General features: G+C 49.1%; 1 protein-coding gene across 2 annotated transcripts in view; it reads left to right on the forward strand.

The window, feature by feature from the left end:
• The window catches only part of LOC149352789 (histidine ammonia-lyase-like), a 39,298-nt gene extending 19,057 nt beyond the window's left edge, over positions 1 to 20,241 (forward strand). The window contains exons 2-17 of one of the 2 annotated variants that reach the window (XM_089581980.1): positions 3,012 to 3,325; positions 4,017 to 4,083; positions 4,563 to 4,590; positions 4,785 to 4,859; positions 4,932 to 5,004; positions 5,811 to 5,877; positions 5,989 to 6,026; positions 7,610 to 7,735; positions 9,009 to 9,148; positions 13,576 to 13,623; positions 13,705 to 13,756; positions 14,923 to 15,018; positions 15,293 to 15,388; positions 17,180 to 17,319; positions 18,442 to 18,917; positions 19,852 to 20,241. In XM_089581980.1, coding sequence (XP_089438106.1) covers positions 3,085 to 3,325; positions 4,017 to 4,083; positions 4,563 to 4,590; positions 4,785 to 4,859; positions 4,932 to 5,004; positions 5,811 to 5,877; positions 5,989 to 6,026; positions 7,610 to 7,735; positions 9,009 to 9,148; positions 13,576 to 13,623; positions 13,705 to 13,756; positions 14,923 to 15,018; positions 15,293 to 15,388; positions 17,180 to 17,319; positions 18,442 to 18,917; positions 19,852 to 20,062 — 1,974 coding nt within the window. In that variant the 5' untranslated portion in view covers positions 3,012 to 3,084 and the 3' untranslated portion in view covers positions 20,063 to 20,241. Of the gene's footprint in view, positions 1 to 3,011; positions 3,326 to 4,016; positions 4,121 to 4,562; positions 4,591 to 4,784; positions 4,860 to 4,931; positions 5,005 to 5,810; positions 5,878 to 5,988; positions 6,027 to 7,609; positions 7,736 to 9,008; positions 9,149 to 13,575; positions 13,624 to 13,704; positions 13,757 to 14,922; positions 15,019 to 15,292; positions 15,389 to 17,179; positions 17,320 to 18,441; positions 18,918 to 19,851 lie in introns of both variants that reach the window. The other variant, XM_089581979.1, reaches the window with a different exon arrangement.
• The last annotated feature ends 522 nt before the right edge of the window (positions 20,242 to 20,763 follow it).

Raw genomic sequence — 20,763 nt, forward strand, 5'->3', positions numbered from 1 at the left:
TGACGCAGCGCGAACGGGACAACGAGAGAACAATCACGACAGGACGAGCGCTGCGTGATTGTTCTCTCTCGTTGTCCCCGTTTCGTTCGTGCTGCGACATAATCCTGTATTTTGTAGCAACACCAAATAAATATACATAAAAAGCACACGCATGTATATAAGCTTGTGACGTCATAATTCTGAGTGACGACATGTGGCCACGTGATATATCACGCGGCTGTGACGTCACGTGTGAAAATTTCCACTGTGGGACACTTGATTCCTTGGTCAAGATTCCTAGCTTAAAAGTGCACTGAAGAGGAATCTGAAATCATCTTTTTACCGCGGGAACTCGATCAACACTCTCCGAGCATTCTTAGAAACTGCGAATGACTGTCCTGTGCGGCCGATTTCCTTATAAAATCGAATTAAACGTCCGGGCTTTCGTCTTTTTTTTTTTTTAACACACCTTCGGAAAGCGGAGAGTCAGCCAACGTGTGGAGTTCCTTTCAACCAGTCGCGTGGCGGCTTCGCTTCCGCTTGTATGTTTTTTTTTTTTTAAGGTTTCCGTGAATACATAGTTTCAGTCGCAGACTACATAGGCGCAAATTAGGCCCGCGGAAATAAAAATAAGCGTGGACTCTGCTTTCGCCGATCGCTGCGGATCACGCCGCCAATGGCAGAGCGGCTGGCTGGAAGGCACTCCACGCGTTGGCTGACTCCTCCTCTTTTCGGAGGAGAGTTTAAAAAAAAAAGGCGGGAGCCGGGACGTTTAATTCGATTTAATAGCGAAATCGGCCGCACAGGACAGTAATTCGAAGTTTCTAAGAATGCTCGGAGCGTGCACATCGAGTTCCCGTGGTAAAAAGACGAGCTCAGAATCCTCTTTAGTGCACCTTAAGTCACGGCCTAAGTGCCCTCCGAATTTTTCGAGCTCTTTATTTGTGTTCTCAGTTGACTAGGCCAAAAGTGACAAGAAAAAAAAAAGAAAATCGAATGGACGGTTAGGAGACTCCATAATGCGAAGTTTGAGCGCGGCTGATCGGCGGCGGGGGTGCATTTCGCAGCAGCTTCCGCCGATGGAGCGTGCCACAAGTACCGCTCTCGCCGTACCCCTTCCTTCGCTTTCCTGCTCACGTTCGCTTCGCTCCCAAAGTATATTTTCATCCTCCGCTTTGCTCTTCGCTCATGCTTGCTTAACAACAAATGAGTTGGATACTCGTGCACGTTGCTCTGATTATGTTATTTTTTTACTGTATTATAGAAATAAATAACTGAGAATGCCAAGATTAGGGGTTGCACTGTAGAGAGCAAAAGTAGCGCATACTATGCGGTGTTACTTGGCTTACTGCCCTTACGAAGCCTTTAGGCGTTTTCTCCGTGCTGGAAGGAGCGCCACGGATCGAAACAAGGAAATTGGCGCGCCTCTGCATTTAAACGGCCACCTCTTCGCTTCTCTCGACAGGGGGCGCTGCAGGTATACTATGACAGCGATAAACTCGAGTGAACTCGATAACCCTAACTAGACTGGTATACACCACTTTTGCTGCTGACAGTATACGTGAAGAGTCGGTCAAATGTTGTAGGGGAATCCCCCAAGATGGAGTACATTCGCAATAAGGCAGTAATTACACATTGGCATCCACCCAAGCGCAGTCGTACGGCTACAAAGGAAAGCTACACAGCTTCCGCAGAAGCTTTGTTCGTACTTAAAGTAAAATTCGTCCTGCTCCAGGGTTCAAACCCGGGACGACCGTTTCACCGGTGTGGTCGCTCTAACAACTGATCTAACCGGGACGGCTAGCATAAGATAGGGCGAGATGTTGCCTATAGCATATAGCTTGGAAGCCGTATGACTGCGCTTGGGTGGATGCCAATGGGTAATTACTCCCTTATTACGTGAATAGTTACCGCTCCAAAATTTTTTCAGTGAGAAGTCTGATGATGACAGCACTCATTTTCTGATTTAACTAGGCAGTTGTTAATGTGTACCGAATGCTCGAGCGCGTGGCTTGGACTGATGACAGTACCGCGGGGCGTTGGCAGCTGGATGCATGGTGGCTATCGTGAGCCGTCCCAAACTCACCGTGCAGCAGCATGGCCTCGTGCCCTGCGGCCAACTGTCCGTGGCGTAAGCGCCAGAGCAAGCCACGCGCTCAAGAATTTGGGTCAAGTTTGCGGGCGGCGGAACTTCACGAATTGTCGCTTAGATCGATGCAGGCATACAAGGTTTCCCTTAACTAGTTTTCGAGTTTTCCTATAGCTCGTTTCAGGAAATGTAAGCGCGAATACTTTTGTGTGCTGAAATTTGGTTATAGTTATGAGGAAAGGAAAGGCGCAGTAGCTGTTTCACTCACGGTGGACACACGAATCATGCCGTGGGGAAGGAAGGAAGGGGGGAGTGAAAGAAGGAAGATACAGAGACACTGGAGTGGAGGACTGCGGATTGATTTCTACCTCCCGGGGTTGATATTGCACATCAGGCGAGCGTCTATTGTATATCGCCACCATCAAACGAGTGCTAGGCTTCTGTCAGATTTATTGCTAGCGAAAAAACAATATTTTCAACATTTTGTTAAATATCCTTCATTTTTTTCTTTACTTGTTTCACACTTAGGCGTCTTCAAAGCAAAAAAATAGCATGACGTTTCATGAGCAATTAGCACTATATCAACGTATGGGGCGGTTATTGTCTGTCTAGAAAAAGAAAAGTAAGAAATTCATTAAATTATCTTTCTTTCTCGTTTTTCAACTGCTTGAAAATGTCACGACGAAGTCATTTGAGAAAGTATGGAAGAACAACGCCTTAGTGCTCTGATGATAACACGCACGAAACATTGATATACACGCCAACGCTTCAAAATTATGTTTAATTTTAAGTTATACCAACGGAACGGCTTTTTGCACGCTTCATCTTGGAGCACAATTTAGGCTGATCTTGATGGGGTGCGGTCCACAACGTGTCACAGAAGCGAAGTGCAGTGGACCCCTGGCCTGTCGCAAGTACTGCAGCAGCGCTGTCGCTTTCCCAGGTGGACCTTGTTGCGCCTCCTGATCGGGAGGACGCCGCGGAGACAGTGTTGGGCCTGGGAAAAGTGGTCATCCATGAAGGTGTCGGTGCGGGTGCGCGGCGAGTGGCTGGCCGTGCCGTGCCGCGATGGCCGCCAGACGGTGCGCTGGCTGGGAGAGGAGGCGTTGCGGCGCTACATGAAGCTCAAGCCTTCTTCCTACCTCGACGGCCGCACCGAGAAGGTGTACCAGATCCGCAAGACTCGTGGAGGCGCCATCATCGACGGCGACGACGTTATAAGGAACGTCCTCGACGACAATGAGTTCCTCTCAGTGGGTGAGCACGATGCGTGCGCTGGACAGCACTCGAACGTTCTCGAGTGAAAGTGATATGTCACGAGCTTCTTTATAGGAAGGTCCGTCGACGGTTTTGAGCAAAGTGCAGCCTTTGCCAAAAGTAAAGGGGTTTGGCTCGAAGCCGCGTAGCATGGCTCGTGTAGCATCCCGAGAAACGCTAACCTTCGGAAGGTTGAGTACAGGAGTTCCTCTCCCCTTCCTGAGCTCTAGAACGCTGGCGGTCTATAACGAGCCGACAGCACAGCTGTATAGAGTGAAACCGCTGGTCTCTAAACTTTTGACAGGGGCTGTATGTGGTGTCACAAAAGTAAGATCATATTAGGGAAACTACTGCTTAGTGCCTTCAGTTTGAAGTCGAAGAAAATGGTTTAATCATTTGCTTCTGTTGTTTTTATTTCCGTGTCTTGTTCCCTGCTTTCATTTTCTTTTTTCAGCATGAAGGCCCTACGCGCAGTTCTGTAACCTGGCCATGAGACACCCATAAAACCCTGCACATGACGACCTAGACTCGCAGTATGGCCATGTACCTTGAGAGATTTTGTAATAAAGTAGATAGTGATTGCAACATTCTTTCTTGCTTGAGTCAGCAGAGAAACATGGTGCACACCTTGCTCATTCTGGAATGTCAACCTGTGTCTCACTTGGCAGTGTACATTTCTATTTCGACGCAGTTCTCGAGACGGATCGGCCTTCACCAGTTACGGGCCCCGCAGAAATAACTTACGTCCCGGAGCAAGTGTATCCTTTACAAAATGCTGCACACCTCGGAGCCGAGGTAATTTAGAGGTGGCACACAGGCGCAAGAGCTTGCTCGCATCCTGGAGCCACACGGGCTTGTTTCCATCACGGCGGTATGTCTAAGACCGCGCGCCAAAAAGGAAAAGAAAATCCACTCACAAATCATGTTGGATGTTTTCTTCGACCCTGAACACATAGCTGAAGCTATAAAACAGAACAGCTGCCTTTACTGCTGATGTATGATTCACTTCAGCTGGAGGGGCCGTACGTCGGCTCAAATAAGCGCCTTCCAAAGCAATGGCAATTTAACAGCGTATTGATGAGTGAGTTAATGTGGTCCTCCACATTACGTCGGCCAGTGCTGAAACTTCTCAGCTGTTGAGGCCACATCTTGGTGTCCTGGATGCAGTTCTGCATCACTTAGCATACAAGCGAAGGCAGCATTATCTGCACCAAGCTTCCTTCACAAACATTCACAGCCCAGGAAAATTCAAGACACCAACGCAGGTATACCAGTCGTCCTATGCGAGTTTCTAACCACTCTTGCTATTATAAATAAGTTGGGCAAAGGCAACACAAGTGGCGCGCTGCCGTGCATGGATTTAACTGCAGTTCCGCATCTTGCTTATTCTGGCGCCAGGTGCCTGAGCCCGGGTGTGACCAACGTTCCTCACGAGTTCCTTCGTTTCTTGTCTTTTAAGATGGTCACAATAGACGGAAACAACCTTACTCCAGGAGTACTCCTCGAGCTGGGCCGGGGAAAGTACAAGATACAGGTACAGACGTGTTTCTTTTTCCTTAAGAAGTGAGCACTAGGGTACAGCTGATGATGATGATTTTGTTTGCAGCTCAGTGGTGACTCTATAGAGCGTGTCAAGATGGCCAGGGAGATGCTCGAGACCATACTGAAGGAGAACAAAGGTAGGATTTGTGGTTGTTTACTATTTTGATTCTTCTTAGAGTATGTATTGCCGCATTAGGTAAAGTTGGGGAAGAATTCCAACAAGGCGGACCTAAAGTCATCGTCACGAAATTCTGCATATCCGGAACAGCCGTGGAGGTAGTAGGCACATCTACCGAAACTATGTCCGCGGGTTTTCTTCGTAACGGACTAGGTCCAGCCTGAAGCAGCAATACAAGAGCGTTGCGTTCACGACATTGTTGAGCCTGAGCAGGGTTGCGGACGAACTGGCCCTTTTGTTTTCCGCCGAAAAACAACAAATATATCCATCAGAAATCCGCCAAGCATATCGTTACTCGTTTTAAAACAAGATGGTGTTCAGACAATAATGACATTGTGCTCGGATTCTGTTTAATGTTGGCACCAAATGAAAGATCCAGAGAGAAGAACCGTGACTATCCTTACGGTGGCCAAGAGGGTGCCCCACGCTTCCAAGCAATAAAATTCAGCAGTCTTAAAATCGTGTCGAAACCTTCCTTTACCTTGCGGATAAGTGGGTACAGTGCTTAGTCAGGGATACCTAAGCCTAAGAAAAAGTATTAGAAAAAAAATGGGGTCTCATCGTAGAAATTAATATGCAGCATAAACTATGCTGGTCACTTTTATTTTGGCCGCATTCTTTTTTTTCTTTTTGCACAGTGGCACCTTTCTTCACATTGTGTGATGCAGATAATAAATAGGAAAACGGAACAAAGGTTTAATGAAAGCAACCACAATACTTAATCACTGCTTATTATAAATACGCGATGTTTTGTTGTCTTTTCAGTGGCATACGGCTTAAACACGGGTTTTGGAAAATTCGCGCGAGTAGTCATCCCCGATGACAGTCTCAAGTAAGTATTAGGTGTGCTGCTGGTCCTCTGAAAGAACCAGTAATAAATCACCAAACGCAAATGTGGAATTCACATTACAAACGCTGTATATTTCTTCCTCGTCTGCTCTAGGGAGCTACAAGAAAATCTAGTCCGCTCACACGCGGCAGGTAAGCTGTTCATCATTTTCTTAACATTTGGAAATGCTTAAGTGTCGATGAAATAATTTCAAAATAGCCAAATTGAGCTCCCACTGCATCCACTTTCCCCAGCAGCCATTTGGCTGTGAATTCTTACGAAACTGAACCAGAGTTCGCAAGCGTAGTACAATCAGCGCGAAGGAAGATAAAAGCGCAATTAACACTTTAGTTTAATAGAAACGCAGGCAAGTGAAATGAGCTGACAAGGAAAACTGCTCGTGTTTGCGAGTTGTTTACGTCTTTACGCTCTTTATTTTTTTATCTTCGCGCACTGTTCCTGCCATCCATGCGAACATAAACATCAAATTTGAGCTCTTATTATTTCTGCTTTAACGCTTTGGGAGCGCGTCCAAGGGCCAAAAATGCGTTAATGTGACAGTTCTGGTCGTTGGGCATTGAACAATGCACGGCATTTTGTTTTGTGCACTTAATTTCTGCACTCGCGAAAAATGTGCAGTGCCGAACAAGAAATCCTGACTGGAGGATTATGTGCTTGGCCTCACATTGGTGGCTGAAGCACTGACCCATTAAACAAGTCCTAACGGAGGACGCTAGCGGCAGGGGGGAGCCTGCTGTCTGATCGTGTGTCGCAAGAACCACTGCTCATTTCGCTGGCAGCAACTGGAGTAAAAGTGAAGTCACTACGACGTTGCGTAAATTAAGAAAGCAAGAAATCTGGCTTACAGGCTAGGAATGACAAAAATCTCCTTTTTTTTTTTTGCAAGTGATCGACGTCTGACGGCTGAGTGCACCAATAAGGCGCTGAAGAAATATGAGCTCAGCAGCGTTGTTCTGCACCCAGCCATGGGAAATGCTCCCTTATTGACAAAGCTTTCTCGGCGCTTGGGAAACGCCACTGTTTAGCCCGATATCGACGCTCAAAGCGCCCGCAATAATAAAGAGATTAATGAAGTAATCAGGTGGAACGAGAAAGCATCAGTGACGCAGGTCTGACTTCTAGACATTCTGTTCGGAGCGGCAGAGCTGGCGTAGCGTTTAAAATGGGCAGAGCTGTGGCCAAATTTTGAGATGGAAGCGTGCTAGAGCAAATTATCAGCTGAGAATCTAGGAACGGAGACGCACTTGCCGCGAAAATGACAGTTCATTCGAATTATGAACGACCAAGATCAAGCGCAGGCTAGTCCCGGCAAGCACATTTGTGAAATCATCATAGGTACTGTCACTATGGCGCTATCTTCCGTGAATCCGAAAAGGTAACTAATGGAAACGTGTCAAACTACTCAAATCTCTCTAGCTACAGATATTTAATGATATGCCTTCGAAAGCGATTTTGCAGCGTTACAAACGGCGTGTTTGAAGCTGAAGGCAGACTCTTGAATGTAAAACGCGTAGCCACGTAAATGTACTGTGGCCTAGGTCTTACCGCCAGTATTTATCGTCTAAAACCCCAACGTTACTCGGCGGTTGTCCAAAGAAGCAACCACTTCGCCGTGCTTAGACGTTGCGATGGACACTCTGCTTTTATTAGTCTTCAGGAGCTGCGTGTGCACTGAGCGCCGCCGCTGACACAATGCCTCCTCTTCCCTGACCAGGAGTCGGCAACCCTTTGTCTCCGGAAAAGACTCGCATGCTGCTCGCTCTTCGCATCAACGTGCTGTCCAAGGGCTACAGTGGTGTATCCTTGGAGTGCCTGCAGCAGCTTGTGGAGGCCTTCAACGGTGACTGCAGCCTTTTTAAATTCTCTTCATGCCGTGCGGATCTCGCCTCTGGAGATCGCGGACGTGTTCTGTCGGGAGTTAGCGCTTTTCACAACAGGTGGCGCCATTAGCTCCGCCGCCATCTCCCGCCTTCTGAGTCGCCGCTCGTAGCACAAGGTGCACATGCAGTGCTCACAGTGGGCCTTGTAGCCACAACGGGCATGTGGACAATACAGCAGGCGCTCTAGGGAATGTACTAGATGGGTTTCATTTCCGAGGTGTTCCCAGGAGTTGAGGCACTCATGGGGGCAGGTTTAGTGCGCGGTGCAACTACCACTGTCATTTTTTCGCCCTACGAAAAGCCTAAAATTTTTAAGATCTGCCGCGACACGCCAACACGCGCGGGCGTAGTGGCGAAGCCTAAGGGACTTTCGGGTCGGTACAGCGGCGAATCTGCCCAATAATGAAGTCGTAGCCCATTAATGACACCGCAAAAGTGAGGAGAGACAAAAAAAGGTACCTATTTAAACAATTTCTGCGGTATTATAGCCAGGTGACATGTATCAGGGAGCTCTGGTCTTAAAGACCATGCAGCAATAGCTGGTCACGACTAGCCATGCAGCGTGACCATCGACATTAGGGCCACAGACTACAGAGGCCCCCACAGGAAAGTTTCATTCACTTCGTATCAGTCAAACTTTGTACATCCACTGACTCAAACAGGCTCACAATGTGCAGAAGTGGCGGACGTTATTTGTCGCTTATTTGGAGGGACCGAAAGGAAACATAAAACTGCATCCTCAGCCTTTTTAAAGTGTGCCTTGGTGGTTATTGAAACGGGGTGAGGGCATGTTCGCCAGCTTGCAGGATGCATACAGCTTTGTCGCTCATTATTCCAACGTGCCGCTCAAGTAGCAGCAGCACAGCAGCACTAGCCCGTGAGCTCACCCTGTTCAAGCACAGCGGCCAGTGTCCGTCATAAGGGTGCAGAGAAAGCACCATTTCTTTTTTTAATGCGAAAATATTAGAAGCCTCATGGGGCCGCAATGCGTCGTCGGTCACAAAATTCGCCCATTGGCCGGAGGTAAGTGATGTCGCCAGACAGGACAACTCCAATTGGCTGGAGGAAAGTGATGTCACTGGACCGGAAGCGATGTCCTTCCCTGTAAAGGCATCAACAGCTTCTAATGCATTGACAACACGTTAAGTAATTAGGTGTCCCGGTTAATTTTTTTTTATTTCCTGGCGTCGTGGCACAACCCAACGTGTGTGACCGCGCGTGCGTACCACGCAGCATCCTGCCTGTCCTGGGTCCCCGAGCAAGGCACCGTCGGGGCCAGCGGCGACCTGGCACCCCTGGCGCACCTGGCGCTCGGCTTGATCGGAGAAGGCAAGATGTGGAGCCCCGAGACTGGATGGGGAGACGCTCAATACGTGAGTCTACCACTGTGATCCAGTCCTTCGTGTCCGTGAGACAGACGCGTGGCATGCTACATGCCGCTGCTGGTCCAGTAGTTCACGAAATCTCTCCCAGTGGTCTTCGATACGCGACAGCAGCACCGAGACCGCTGAGGTGGCGAGCAGGCGAGCCCCAATATCCCAGGAGAATAATCCTGTCTACGTGCCTGTCTTAAGCATGCGAAAAAGTTGGAGGGAACGTTTATTTTTCTTGAGTCAGCAACGTGCAGGTTCAGAACTAGTGCATGCGGCCAAGCCGCGCTATAACGAAATGTTCATAGCGAAATAATGGATATATCGCAGTGGTGGCTCAGTGGTTAAAGCTCTCTGCTGCTGAAACCGCGGATGTGAGTTGGACTCCAGCCGCGGCGGCCCTGTTTATATGGAAGCGAAACGCAAAGCGCCCGTGTACTGTGCGATATCAATGCACGGTCTAAATTAATCCGGAGCCCTCCACTAAGGCGTCCCTCATAGTCCATGTCGCTATACCATATCATACAAAAAAAAAATGGATGCAAAAACAAATAGCTGTTCTTCTTGGGAGCCCCCATAAAAGCTCATGTTTTTCATACCTCGTTTTTACGAAGTAATATTTTCCTACAAAAAGATATAACGAACCCCGAGCGAACGTCACTGGGTGTTTCGCGCCGGGTATATTGATTTCCAACGGCGCTCAACACTTCCGTACCCACTCGACGCGGAAACAAGTTCCCGCTCATAATCCGCTCTGTCGCGCAAACAACAAAACGTGCCGAAAACTGGAGGGCACACTTAAGCTCCGCCTGAAGGATATGACGCGATAGCGTAATGGGGTAATTCCCATATATGGAGAACGTCATCCTCTACTTTACATTCAAAGATCCCTGGCAATCCTCATACCCCTCCTGGCGGTGTGGCGCAGCGGTTAAGCGATGCGCCACTGCCCTGCGATGGCAGGCGCTCCCAGCTGCGGGCCTTGTGAGGTCCAGGTTGCTCTTCCCGAGCGACAAATCAGTAATTTAACTGCCACCTGCCATGGTGGGCAGTTTGCTCACTATCCTGTGTACAGGTTGTGATCACACCGCAAGGTCACGTGACCTAGCTGGCCCACCTGCCTCCTAGGTTGCTGTCTGCGGACCACCTGCCAGAGCCATGCCCGTGATTTTTCTATCACTATGGTGACGCCGACAACGCCGACACCGGATTTTCTGGTGAACGGGGCCGTCAACGCTTCCACGTTAAAACTTTTCCCGCCTCTAGCAGGGCTCGCATGGAGCATTTCACCGGCGCCGGTTTTGGCACGACTAAGTTTTGACACCGACGCACCCGCCTTCGCTTAGACTCGGCTATACGTGGACCGCTAAGCGGCGTCGCGCAGAACTTTGCGAGCGGCCCGAAGCGCTAGGATCCGATAGTTGCCATGTTCTCGAGAGTCGCCATGGAATTACGTTGTTCTCCGACCTTCTAGCTGCACACGGCCCGCTGCGAGCGCCGTGCTCCTCGGGTACCGTGTACTGTCCAGTTTCGATCTTCGCGGCGTGGTCTCATAGTTTAATAACCCTTTGGTAGTGCGTTTCGTGTGCTTGAGGGTGTCGACGTCCCGTTGGTTTCACAGGGCCAAGATTAGTGACAGCGGTGGAAGACGAAAGCTCAAGACAATTTCCGGTTACCAGTAGGCGGACATGATCGAAGCAGTTGCGTCGGCAGCGAAGAAGTGTCAGAGAGTGGATGGCTTTGGCGTAGCTCTGAGCACATTGTCTACAATTCTTGGCAACAAAGAATCAATCACTCACGCCGCCATCCGCAGTGTGAAAGGAACGTAGAAGGAAGCTGAGTTCCCTCGTCTTCGAAGCATTTGATAGGCCTTTTCAAAATGTTGTTAGCCTTCGGCCTCCCTGAATAATGTGTCAGAATCTCACATGTCTCTCATGACTGCCTCAGCAACTCTGTCACAAGGGACACCGACTGCTGTTTAGCTTGGGCTCGCACACACGTGCAGCCCACGTGACAAAACCTGGCGGAAAACGTGGGTAGTCACCACTACATCACTAATGCTCTTATTTCCTTCCCCAGAGAGGTCTGACTTCGCTGCAATGGTAACCTTCTTACCACCTTAACAGAGCCATTCGACGCTATTTCACGAAGACTTCTACATCCTCTCAAGACTGGATGGTCTCTGTGCGGACGGGTCACGCCGCGATTAGAAAAGAAGCTACAAAGCATTCCAGACAACCCTCCGATTCATCCGCATCTTGTTTCTTTATGGGACCGCAGATGAGCCTTTAGTCCTTCAATGAAAGAAAAATCGCCTCAACCACACTCTCCGCCGACGCATACAATCCCTTCCTGAAGAGGCTCAAGCGTATGCAACCCATCTCTTCTCTACCAACTGGATGAACCTATGTGCGGACACCGACAACACGCTCAACACCATTCACACCTGGGCACTTCTCAAGTCGCTCCTCGGCCAGTCTCGTACTCGACAAGCCACCGACGCTTTGCTTCTCCGCCAGTAAGTCTCAGCTGCCACCCTGACAGAGGACATCGTCACCCAGTTTTACTCTTCGACCACCCATCATCCCCTACTTACGCCTTCCCTTCTACCCGCTCTTCCCACACCACACGTCGACTAACCCTTTACTGTGTCGTAAATTAACGCTGCACTATGTACCTTCCATAACTTTGTCACTCCTGGCTCAGGCAAGATTGCCAGTTGCATGCTCACGAATCTTCCCGAGTCGGCACTTCATTATCTCCTGGACAACATAAACTCGGTATGGAACACTGGCGATGTTCCTTTCACCCGCAAAACCGCCGTTGTTATTCCCATCCCCCACCAGGGAAGCCTCCATCTGTGCTGTGCAACTTCCGCGCCCTATTTCTCTCACCTCTGATATAGGGAAACTTTTGGAACTGATAGAAATTTCCCACCTTTCATGGTTTCAAGAAATGAACTGCGCACTGGATCCCCATTCTCTTGGATTTAAGAGTCACCTTTGCGCCCAAGACGTCATGCTGGCTAGTAGTGAGGACGTTTACAGCATCTATAGCTCCTCCCAACTACGCAGGATTGTCGGCGTAGTCCTCAAAGAATCTTTCGATAACGGCGCTCATCAAGCAATCCTGGACTGTCATCAGTCCATCAATCCAGAACCCAACTGTACTCCTACGTTATTGACCTGAAAAATTGCACTGCCGTGTCCTGGATACATTAGCAACAATCTGCTCCCAAATACCTCACAAGAGGGGTTCCGCAAGGTTCTATCCTTTCGCCAGCACTCTTTAGCATGGCACTCCAGGCCATTCCGCCTTTCGTGTGGCAGGTGGGCAATTCCTGCTTTTCCATTTACGCAGACTATATCCCTTTTGGACATCCTACGGCCCTCCGGCCATGGTATAACACACACTTCTAACAGATCTGGATATTGCTGCACAGTACACGTGCTCCGTCGGTCTACAGTGTTCTCAGAAAAAAAAGAACTATATGTCGTGGTGAGCAACGCCCCTCCAAGACAGCCGAGCAGGACCGCCAACTCATGTGTCTGGATACCTACGGCTGATTTTTTCTTCGGCGTCCACACATTCGCCGCATCCTTGGCTTTTGGCTGCAGGAAAATGGCAAGTGGGAAATGACAAATGGCCGCTGCGCCGTCTCAGTGATACCCCACCTCTGCAGCCCCGGACTTGGGGGTCTAGGATAAATGTTTTACTCTCTCGCCTTCGGTCTGGCGTGCCCATTGTTCACCAGACACCGCTGTCATGCGTTGAAGTGCTGTGACCAGCGTGTTCGTGCATCATGCGGGGAAGCCAATCATAACGGGTGCTCGCGAAGAAGTCGCCGCCACGCTCCCTCTACCGCAGTATCCCGCGTAGGCTTCAGCGCCTAGAAAACGGGGCTAATGCCCTGAATAGGTATTGCCCTGTCATCTATGACATTATTTCTTCGAGACTCGCTTACTAGGAGCGGAAACTGATGCAGGTCGCGGAAAAAGCGGGAGAGCGCATATTGACGAGGCTGATATGTTCGATTTGTGAATCCCTATATTCGGCCGTTTCGGGGACACGCAGTGCGCGCGTTCAAGGCTCCCTCAAAACACTTCGGTGGCATACTAAACGTCACCGAGGTTGCCTTCGGTCAACACGTTGGCACTTAAGCCGTTCGATGGGGCAGTATCGTCCAAGGTCACCAACGGCTGTAAAGAAGCAACGGCTATAATGAAGAGATCGCGGGGCTTCATCAGCTTCGTTATAATGAAGAGGGTACAGTGTGCGTAAAAGAGCCATTCTTTGCCTACATGCAGTCTGGGCATATTCGCAGGCTGGGTATGCATTTATTTCTCAGCCATAATTAGTCGCTGTGATGCAAGCAGCAGTAGCATATGAGAGAATAATTAATTAATTATGACTTTTATGACTATTTCTAGGTCCTAGAATCACACAAACTAAAGCCAATTCAGCTCAAGCCGAAAGAGGTATGTTATCTTTTATTATGATGACTTCGACGATGACGCTTTGAGAGATTAATAAACACTACCTCAACGTCTGCTACGCAGGGTCTGTGTCTCCTGAACGGAACACAACTAATCACATCAATTGGTGCTGAAGGTAAGCCCTTGAACTTTTCGTGTTGGAGCTATTATCGCTCCAAAGTGAAAATTTTCTTAGCGCAATCAGCTCCTTCGCAACGGGGTGCCCTTAAGAAAATTGTGAACGTAATCTACATGACAAATTTCTTAAAGTTTTGATGAATGGAAAGATAAGGAAGAGTAAAAAGAGGGAAGGCGGTTTTAGAAGGGCAGATTTTCGAACCACTAGGCGACACATATTATAGTGAATATGAATAGTCGCCATTCGCATATCCAATACGGAAGCCACAAGTTTTGAAGAAGCAGCAGTCTGCGAGAAGCGCAAGAAGGGAACTCCGAGACAATTGGCGAGGCAGGATGGGCGCTATCAGTACTAGGCATATTCGTTCGTGCTTTAATTAAAACATCGTTTGCAATTTCCTTTACTATGAGATCACGTATCGATGAGATCTTGAAATTTCAACATGCACTTCAGCCTACAGACTTCAACCACACAGGGAGAATTTCGAAACTTTCGAAACTAACTGAAAATTCCAAAATTAGCTGAAATTTGAGCGGCGAATTTCTTCTTTTCGTGCGCTTTAGCAGCGGGTGTTCTGGGTCACTCTACATCGGGGTCTCAAACATTGTATCGCGAGGTCCAGTTATTTAGCAACAGCGCAGCCCCTTAGAGCCCAGCCTGCACCAGAGCTTGAGGCAATGGATACTAGCCTGATGGAGTCAATATAGAATAAACAGGATTTTTAGAGTATTAGTTCTTACTGGCTCGTTCTTCAATTTCGCGCCATTGTCGTTGTCGGCGTCCGCAGCGCTACCTGCCTCGGTTGGCAGGTGGCGAAGTGGAGAGAGGGTGAAATCATCTCCACTATTTGAGGAGACGTGGGAGAGGGAAGAGATGGAAATTCTCCTCTTTAATTTTGGGAAAGTGGAAGGAGACGGAAGTGGGAGAGAGAAGAGGGAGGGATGGTGGGAGGCGACGGTTGGCCTCCTAGATTCTTGGTCGTCCGCCTAGGCTCTGGGAGATAGTTGGTTCGAAACCCACCGCCGAACAAGCATGAGTACAAGCGTCCCTCGGCCCGGCGCCCGGCGCCCGGCTTCTTTCCTTGCTGTCACACCTCAGCTAACGCTCAAACATTCGCATTACATGCTCGTACTCGTACTGTGATTTTTCCTCCGCGCCTACAGCCGTACAGCGTGCCACCATACTGAGCCAGCAAGCGGACGTGGTGGCGGCATTGACGTTGGAGGTCCTCAAAGGCACCACACGGGCCTTCGAAAGCGGTAAGCGCTACCTGAACTCAAAACTTGAGTACGCCAGTATCGCGCACACGAGGGCCTCTAAAAACTTCTGAAAGCCTATGAACGCCTCGCAGCTGGTGAGGTTCATGTGAATTACTGCGGATCAAGAGCCTTGTTTCCTTTAAACAAGACAGCGCTGACAAGCGGAGTCAGGATAGCTGGAACCAGCGCCCTGTTCTCACGTTGCTATAAGTGTTGATTTTGAATTTTGTGGACGTGATTTTCAGAAGCTTTCTTCACCTTCCCTAACCTACAGACATCCAGAAGATTCGGCCGCACTGGGGTCAAGGCCTCGTCGCCAAGAGGCTGCGTGCCCTTCTGCACTCTGACACGTTCCCATCGGAAATTGCGGGTGAGCACGGGACACCTTTCTCTGCAATTTCAACGCTTGAGAAGATGCTCTTTTAGCGTAAAGGGGGTCCATATAACCAAAATTACACTCTCAAACGAACGGCTGTCACCGGGTGCAGGTAGATGGGTTCACTTTGGTGCGGCATTGAGGGCAGCGTTTTCACTTAAGCGGTAATTCAGGGTGCTTTAAAGGAGAGAGCAGGAATATGGAGCCCACCAAGAACTGAGGGTTGACTACGGCGGCGGTACGTTGGACTGGTGTCCACGTTTCGACAAGGAAACTTTTATAAACTGTGGCGAAACGCTTACATCCAGGGAAGGCGTGTCTCCCTGTCGAAACTTCGGAACCGGTATATTGTCATCCGTTGCTTCATAACGGTGATGAAAGTTTGAATAGATGCTGCACGGTTGAAGGCTGTTTATGGAAAAAAAGGTGTCATTTATTGGTGATTGCGTTAGACGTAGCCAGCAGCATGTATGCCTTACGTTTCCTTTTTTTTTTCCCCACGCTATAGAAAGCATACTCTAAAGCGATACGCCACCGGATGCGAAACACGCGACATACGATAAAGTTAACGAGAACGTTTAGGTGGTCTGCGTGGTCCGCGGTCGCTCTATCTCCTGTAAACAAGATACCGCGCAGAGATATACCGATATATATCGAATACGTATATATCGAACTCGAAGGCGATCGCGAAGGAATGGCTAAAGAGCTCGACGCATCAATAATTCGATGTATAAAAAATGGCCATGGGTGAGCTTATCTGTAACCTAGAATGAAGAATACATTGCACCAATGCTATGACGCGCTCCTTGCATAGACGTGCCCCACGTTTATGTGAACAGCGTGGCGCTCGCTAGGCGTTGTAATTAAACCTGCTTCGCATCGAAGCCGCAGAGGACTGCTCTTTGGAACTCGCCACTGCCTATCAAAAGATCCCAAACCCTACTACAAGTCCACTGTAAATAAAATAATCGCTCATTAACGCTAAGATACAGTTGGTTTCATCAACGCCTTCGGCGGCGAAGCAAGCGAAGCATGCCAGGCTAGGGCCGACACTGACTTCAGTTAGTTTGGTTGGGTTCACTGCAAAACAGCGATGTTAGGGGGAAATGAGTACAAGAGATCGAAGGGCACACTCAAACACACCTTACGTTTACCTTGTCACAAGGTTTCAGAGCGCTAGCATTTCACGGCGCTAACGCTGCCTGCAGGTGCCAGTTTTGGGCATCTATAGTGATTGTGTAGTGATCGTATAGTGATCCGTAAAATGATGGAGTGCGTCGTTAGGAGAAGCGCCACTTGTAGGGGTGCGACGCACAATTCGATTTATCGAACAACCGGTGGAATTGGAGATCGGTATACGGCACGACTTTCCAGCTGTACAGTATTTTCAAGGGATTGATCTGTGTGTTCAATACAGATAATATTTCGAAATATCCGGGTTCGATATATCCCGCCTCGACTGTATTCGTATACGCGGCGCTGCATGACGCGGCTGGCGAGTCGGAGTCAGCCATTTCGCTCGCTATGAAAAGGTAAGAAAAGCGGCTGATGACGGAGGCCCCAAAACTGGAGTACAGCTATCTCCATCTATGAGCCGTCCTAGAATCCGCTACGCCTTTTCCGCAGTGCATTTCACGCTTACATCTGCTCTCAACGGCGAGGTAAACTGTGAAATTGTTCCATCACGGTCTTCTCCGGCGCGTGACTATTGAAGCGGAACACTACTTTCCAGCTTCCTTGTAAAGTTCTCCAGCGTTAAATATATACCTCTGTCGTTGTTTCCAGAGAGCCACCGGTTCTGCCATCGTGTGCAGGACGCCTACACCCTGCGGTGTTGTCCACAGGTGCACGGTATCGTCCACGACACCATCGACTTCGTCCGCGGGATCATCACTACCGAAATGAACAGCGCCACCGACAACCCGGTATCCTCAAATGCAGCCGCAATCGCACTTTTGAACAGCAGTGGCCCTTTTTTTTTTTCACCGAATAGCACGCTTGCTCCCTTTGATGCAACACATTTCTGCTTCTGCCATGGCGGTCAGCGAATCTGCTTGTGCCGGCACTAAAAGCACGGGCGCTAGTCGAACTGGAAAAATAGACAATCGTACGGAAGGGGACTTTAAAAACCTCAATGGGGCCATTTCGAGTGAGCATGCGTGGAAGCAGGGCAAGTTTTTATGCACCCATTCCAGCACGATAACAGTGATGTTACGTTCGGGAAATTTCGGAGAACTTTAGCAGCAAAATTTGGTGAAAATGGAATTTTTACGGGGTATCAGGGAATTTGAAGAACCGAAATAGTCTCAATTTTTTTTTTTGAAATTGCTGGAAATTCCAAGCTGCTGCAGGGAAAAGGGGCCTGAAAAAGTGATTTTTGGTTTTAATTGTGGGAATTTTCGGTTACGGCATGGAGCATTCTTGCCCACGGTAACCAATACGGTGCTCCAGTTGTACACGCCTTTGCGCTTCAGTGCTTGCCGGCACTCAAGTGGTCGGTCGATGCACGATCGCATGTTCTTGTGAGGTATAGGTGAACGCATTTTTAGTGGCAGCGTATGGGTTAAGAATTCCAGAGTGCCGTGAAAGCATAACGTTAGACCTAAAGCCACTTATAACCTGAGATTCGTCATAATGATTCATCCACGCTATATTGACTGACATTACCGAAACACGACATACAGAGGTGCATAGTTCTCTATAGTGCACTGACAACATCGCCCTCTAACGGTGCGCAACGCACCACATAAGCACTAGGCCGACTGTTCTTCTGATGTTCTATTGCGCACTGGCACATACAGCTCCGCTCCTTGGAGCAAGGCTTAGTCGAAAAAAAAATAAACAGACGACCCTCGTTGGATCGTATGAATGCACTTGCAGTCAAACTTTCGTTATATCCGACCATATAGGCGAAATTTCAAGCGCAGACCAAAGCACAGTACAGACAGTACATGAAAGATTGCCCATGGCACATTGCTCCAGTGTTTTTTGGCGAAGCGTATTCAAGAAAAGAGAAAAATACTGAGCCGTTCGACTCCGGTCACCAGCTGGTGTTCTGCGAGCGTGGAGAGATCATCTCCGGCGGCAACTTCCACGGAGAGTACCCGGCCAAGGCGCTCGACTACCTGGCCATTGGCGTCCACGAGCTGGGCAGCATGAGCGAGCGGCGCACTGAGCGGCTCATCAACCCGGCGTACAGCGAGCTGCCGGCCTTTCTGGTGGCGGACGGTGGCCTCAACTCGGGCTTCATGATCGCCCACTGCACGGCGGCCGCGCTGGTGTCCGAGAACAAGGCCCTCTGCCACCCGGCCTCGGTCGACTCGGTGCCCACGAGCGCCGGCACTGAGGACCACGTGTCCATGGGCGGCTTCGCGGCGCGCAAGGCGCTCCAGGTGGTGCAGAACGTGGAGCACATCATAGCCATCGAGCTGCTGTGCGCCTGCCAGGCCATCGAGTTCTTGCGTCCACTCAAGACCACCGCGCCCCTGGAGGCCGTCTACAAGCTCGTCCGCATGTTCGTCAAGTGAGTGTTCTGCCGCTCAAGCTCCAACCATGAACGCTTGGTACATGGTTTTCGTGTTTCTAGGAAACATTTCATGAAGCCGCCACAAGCGAATGGCGGGGTAATAACTGATGAATCAGAGATCCTAGGGGCTATGTCGGCTTAGCTGGTCTCCAAGAATAAGCGCAGGCATGAAGCACCGCTGTACTCTAGACGCACGCACACAAGTTACATGGCGCTGAACCCTTACGCAGCGGTGTATAGGCCTTTTCACTGTTTACAGCTTGATTGAGCGCGTGTGCGTGCTGGACTGTGCTGCGCATGCACACTGGATGCCTGTATGGAACTTCCAATCAGAGCGCTGCTGGCACAGCCCCAGTGAACATATGGCTGCGCCCAAAAAAGGCAAATGTGAAAAGGTCTGGAGTGAACAATCTTTAAACTCATTCGCGCAGCTTCCCGTGGCATGTGTGTACAGAAAGAATGTGGTTCTTGTTGTTCAAATTATTCTTTCTAGAATAAACTGTAAAAGCCCGTGGGTTGTAAAGGTCGGTTGTTTAGAAACACAGAAGTATCTGATACTGATCGTCGCTCATTATTCATATTTGGAAATTGTGCAGAGGTAAAAAATCGTTACACAGAAAAAGTGCATTGGCGATCTTGCGATGTGATGCCGTGAATCTGCATTCGCAGTACTGGTTGTTCAGCAGGGCGGAGGCTTCGCACGCACAGACCACGGATTTTGGGGGAAAGAGGAATCTACTGCTAACGCTGCAAACAATAGAAAATTTACCAACTTCCGAAAACTTGTGTCAGCAGAAGATAGCGTTACATTGGAGAGTACATTTATAGTTCCTCTTTCCATCAAGCTGTGAGGTTTACCCGCCACACCATGATTAGACATTTGCAGTGGTTGTTTTAAGACGACTGCTTAATGAAGCTCCTCTCTTTCAAGGCCATGGGACAAGGACCGCGTGATGGCGCCCGACATCGACGCGGCCACGGACCTGCTGAAGCAGTCACGTCTTTGGGACATTGTTAAGCCACACATGGACCACTACTTCACGGTACAAGAGGAAGAGACACGGATGCCCTCACCAACGACATCCGAGATCAGTGTGGCAAGCTCAGGCAAGAAGCGCAAGGTCGACAAACAAGACTTCTGAGAGGAAAAAGAGGTGCATTTGGCCACACTGTCCATTGCTAATGGGCAAGTTTTGTTGCTTTATTATGCCTTCGTAAAATGGTCATTACAAAATGTCCTCAAACATGAGGCCCCCTCACATGTGGAGTGTGGGCGTTTAAAAGGTATGTATATGCAAATAAAGATAACTATACAAATGATCACGATGCTTCGTGAAGTCCTTTCTCGCTTGCTACACCGCGGGAACTCACGGCTGTACAGCTGACCCGTGTCTGTAGACCAGCACTGTGCTTCACTCTGCACTCAATATTTAGGGCACGCACAGGATCTCCAAGAAAGACGTGAGGAAAGCCGATCCCACAGCTGTTGAATAAATTACTATATATAATGATATAAACCACCACTTGTATTTACATATCATAAAACCAGGTGTGCAGTGTGCACGACCATTCTATTATGTGCCTTGCACACTACAATCCGCCAATGCAGCTCTCGTCCTAGCTTAGTTTTTTCACTTTGGCTGCATAGCGGAAATGTATGCGATTATATCAGTGATGCAGCCTAAAAAAAACGTCGACTTCCATTGAATTTTCATGCATAAGGGCAGACACGAAGATGCAAGTGAACAGGACGCTTTAGCACATATTGCTGACCGACCACAACTAAGCAAAACGGAGCTTTCACGAGTTCAACAGTTAAGGTTTGAACAAGTGAGGGCAACTT

Source organism: Amblyomma mixtum, chromosome 3, assembly GCF_055824585.1.
Source record: "Amblyomma mixtum isolate Tamu chromosome 3, ASM5582458v1, whole genome shotgun sequence".
In the NCBI taxonomy this organism is placed as follows: domain Eukaryota; kingdom Metazoa; phylum Arthropoda; class Arachnida; order Ixodida; family Ixodidae; genus Amblyomma; species Amblyomma mixtum.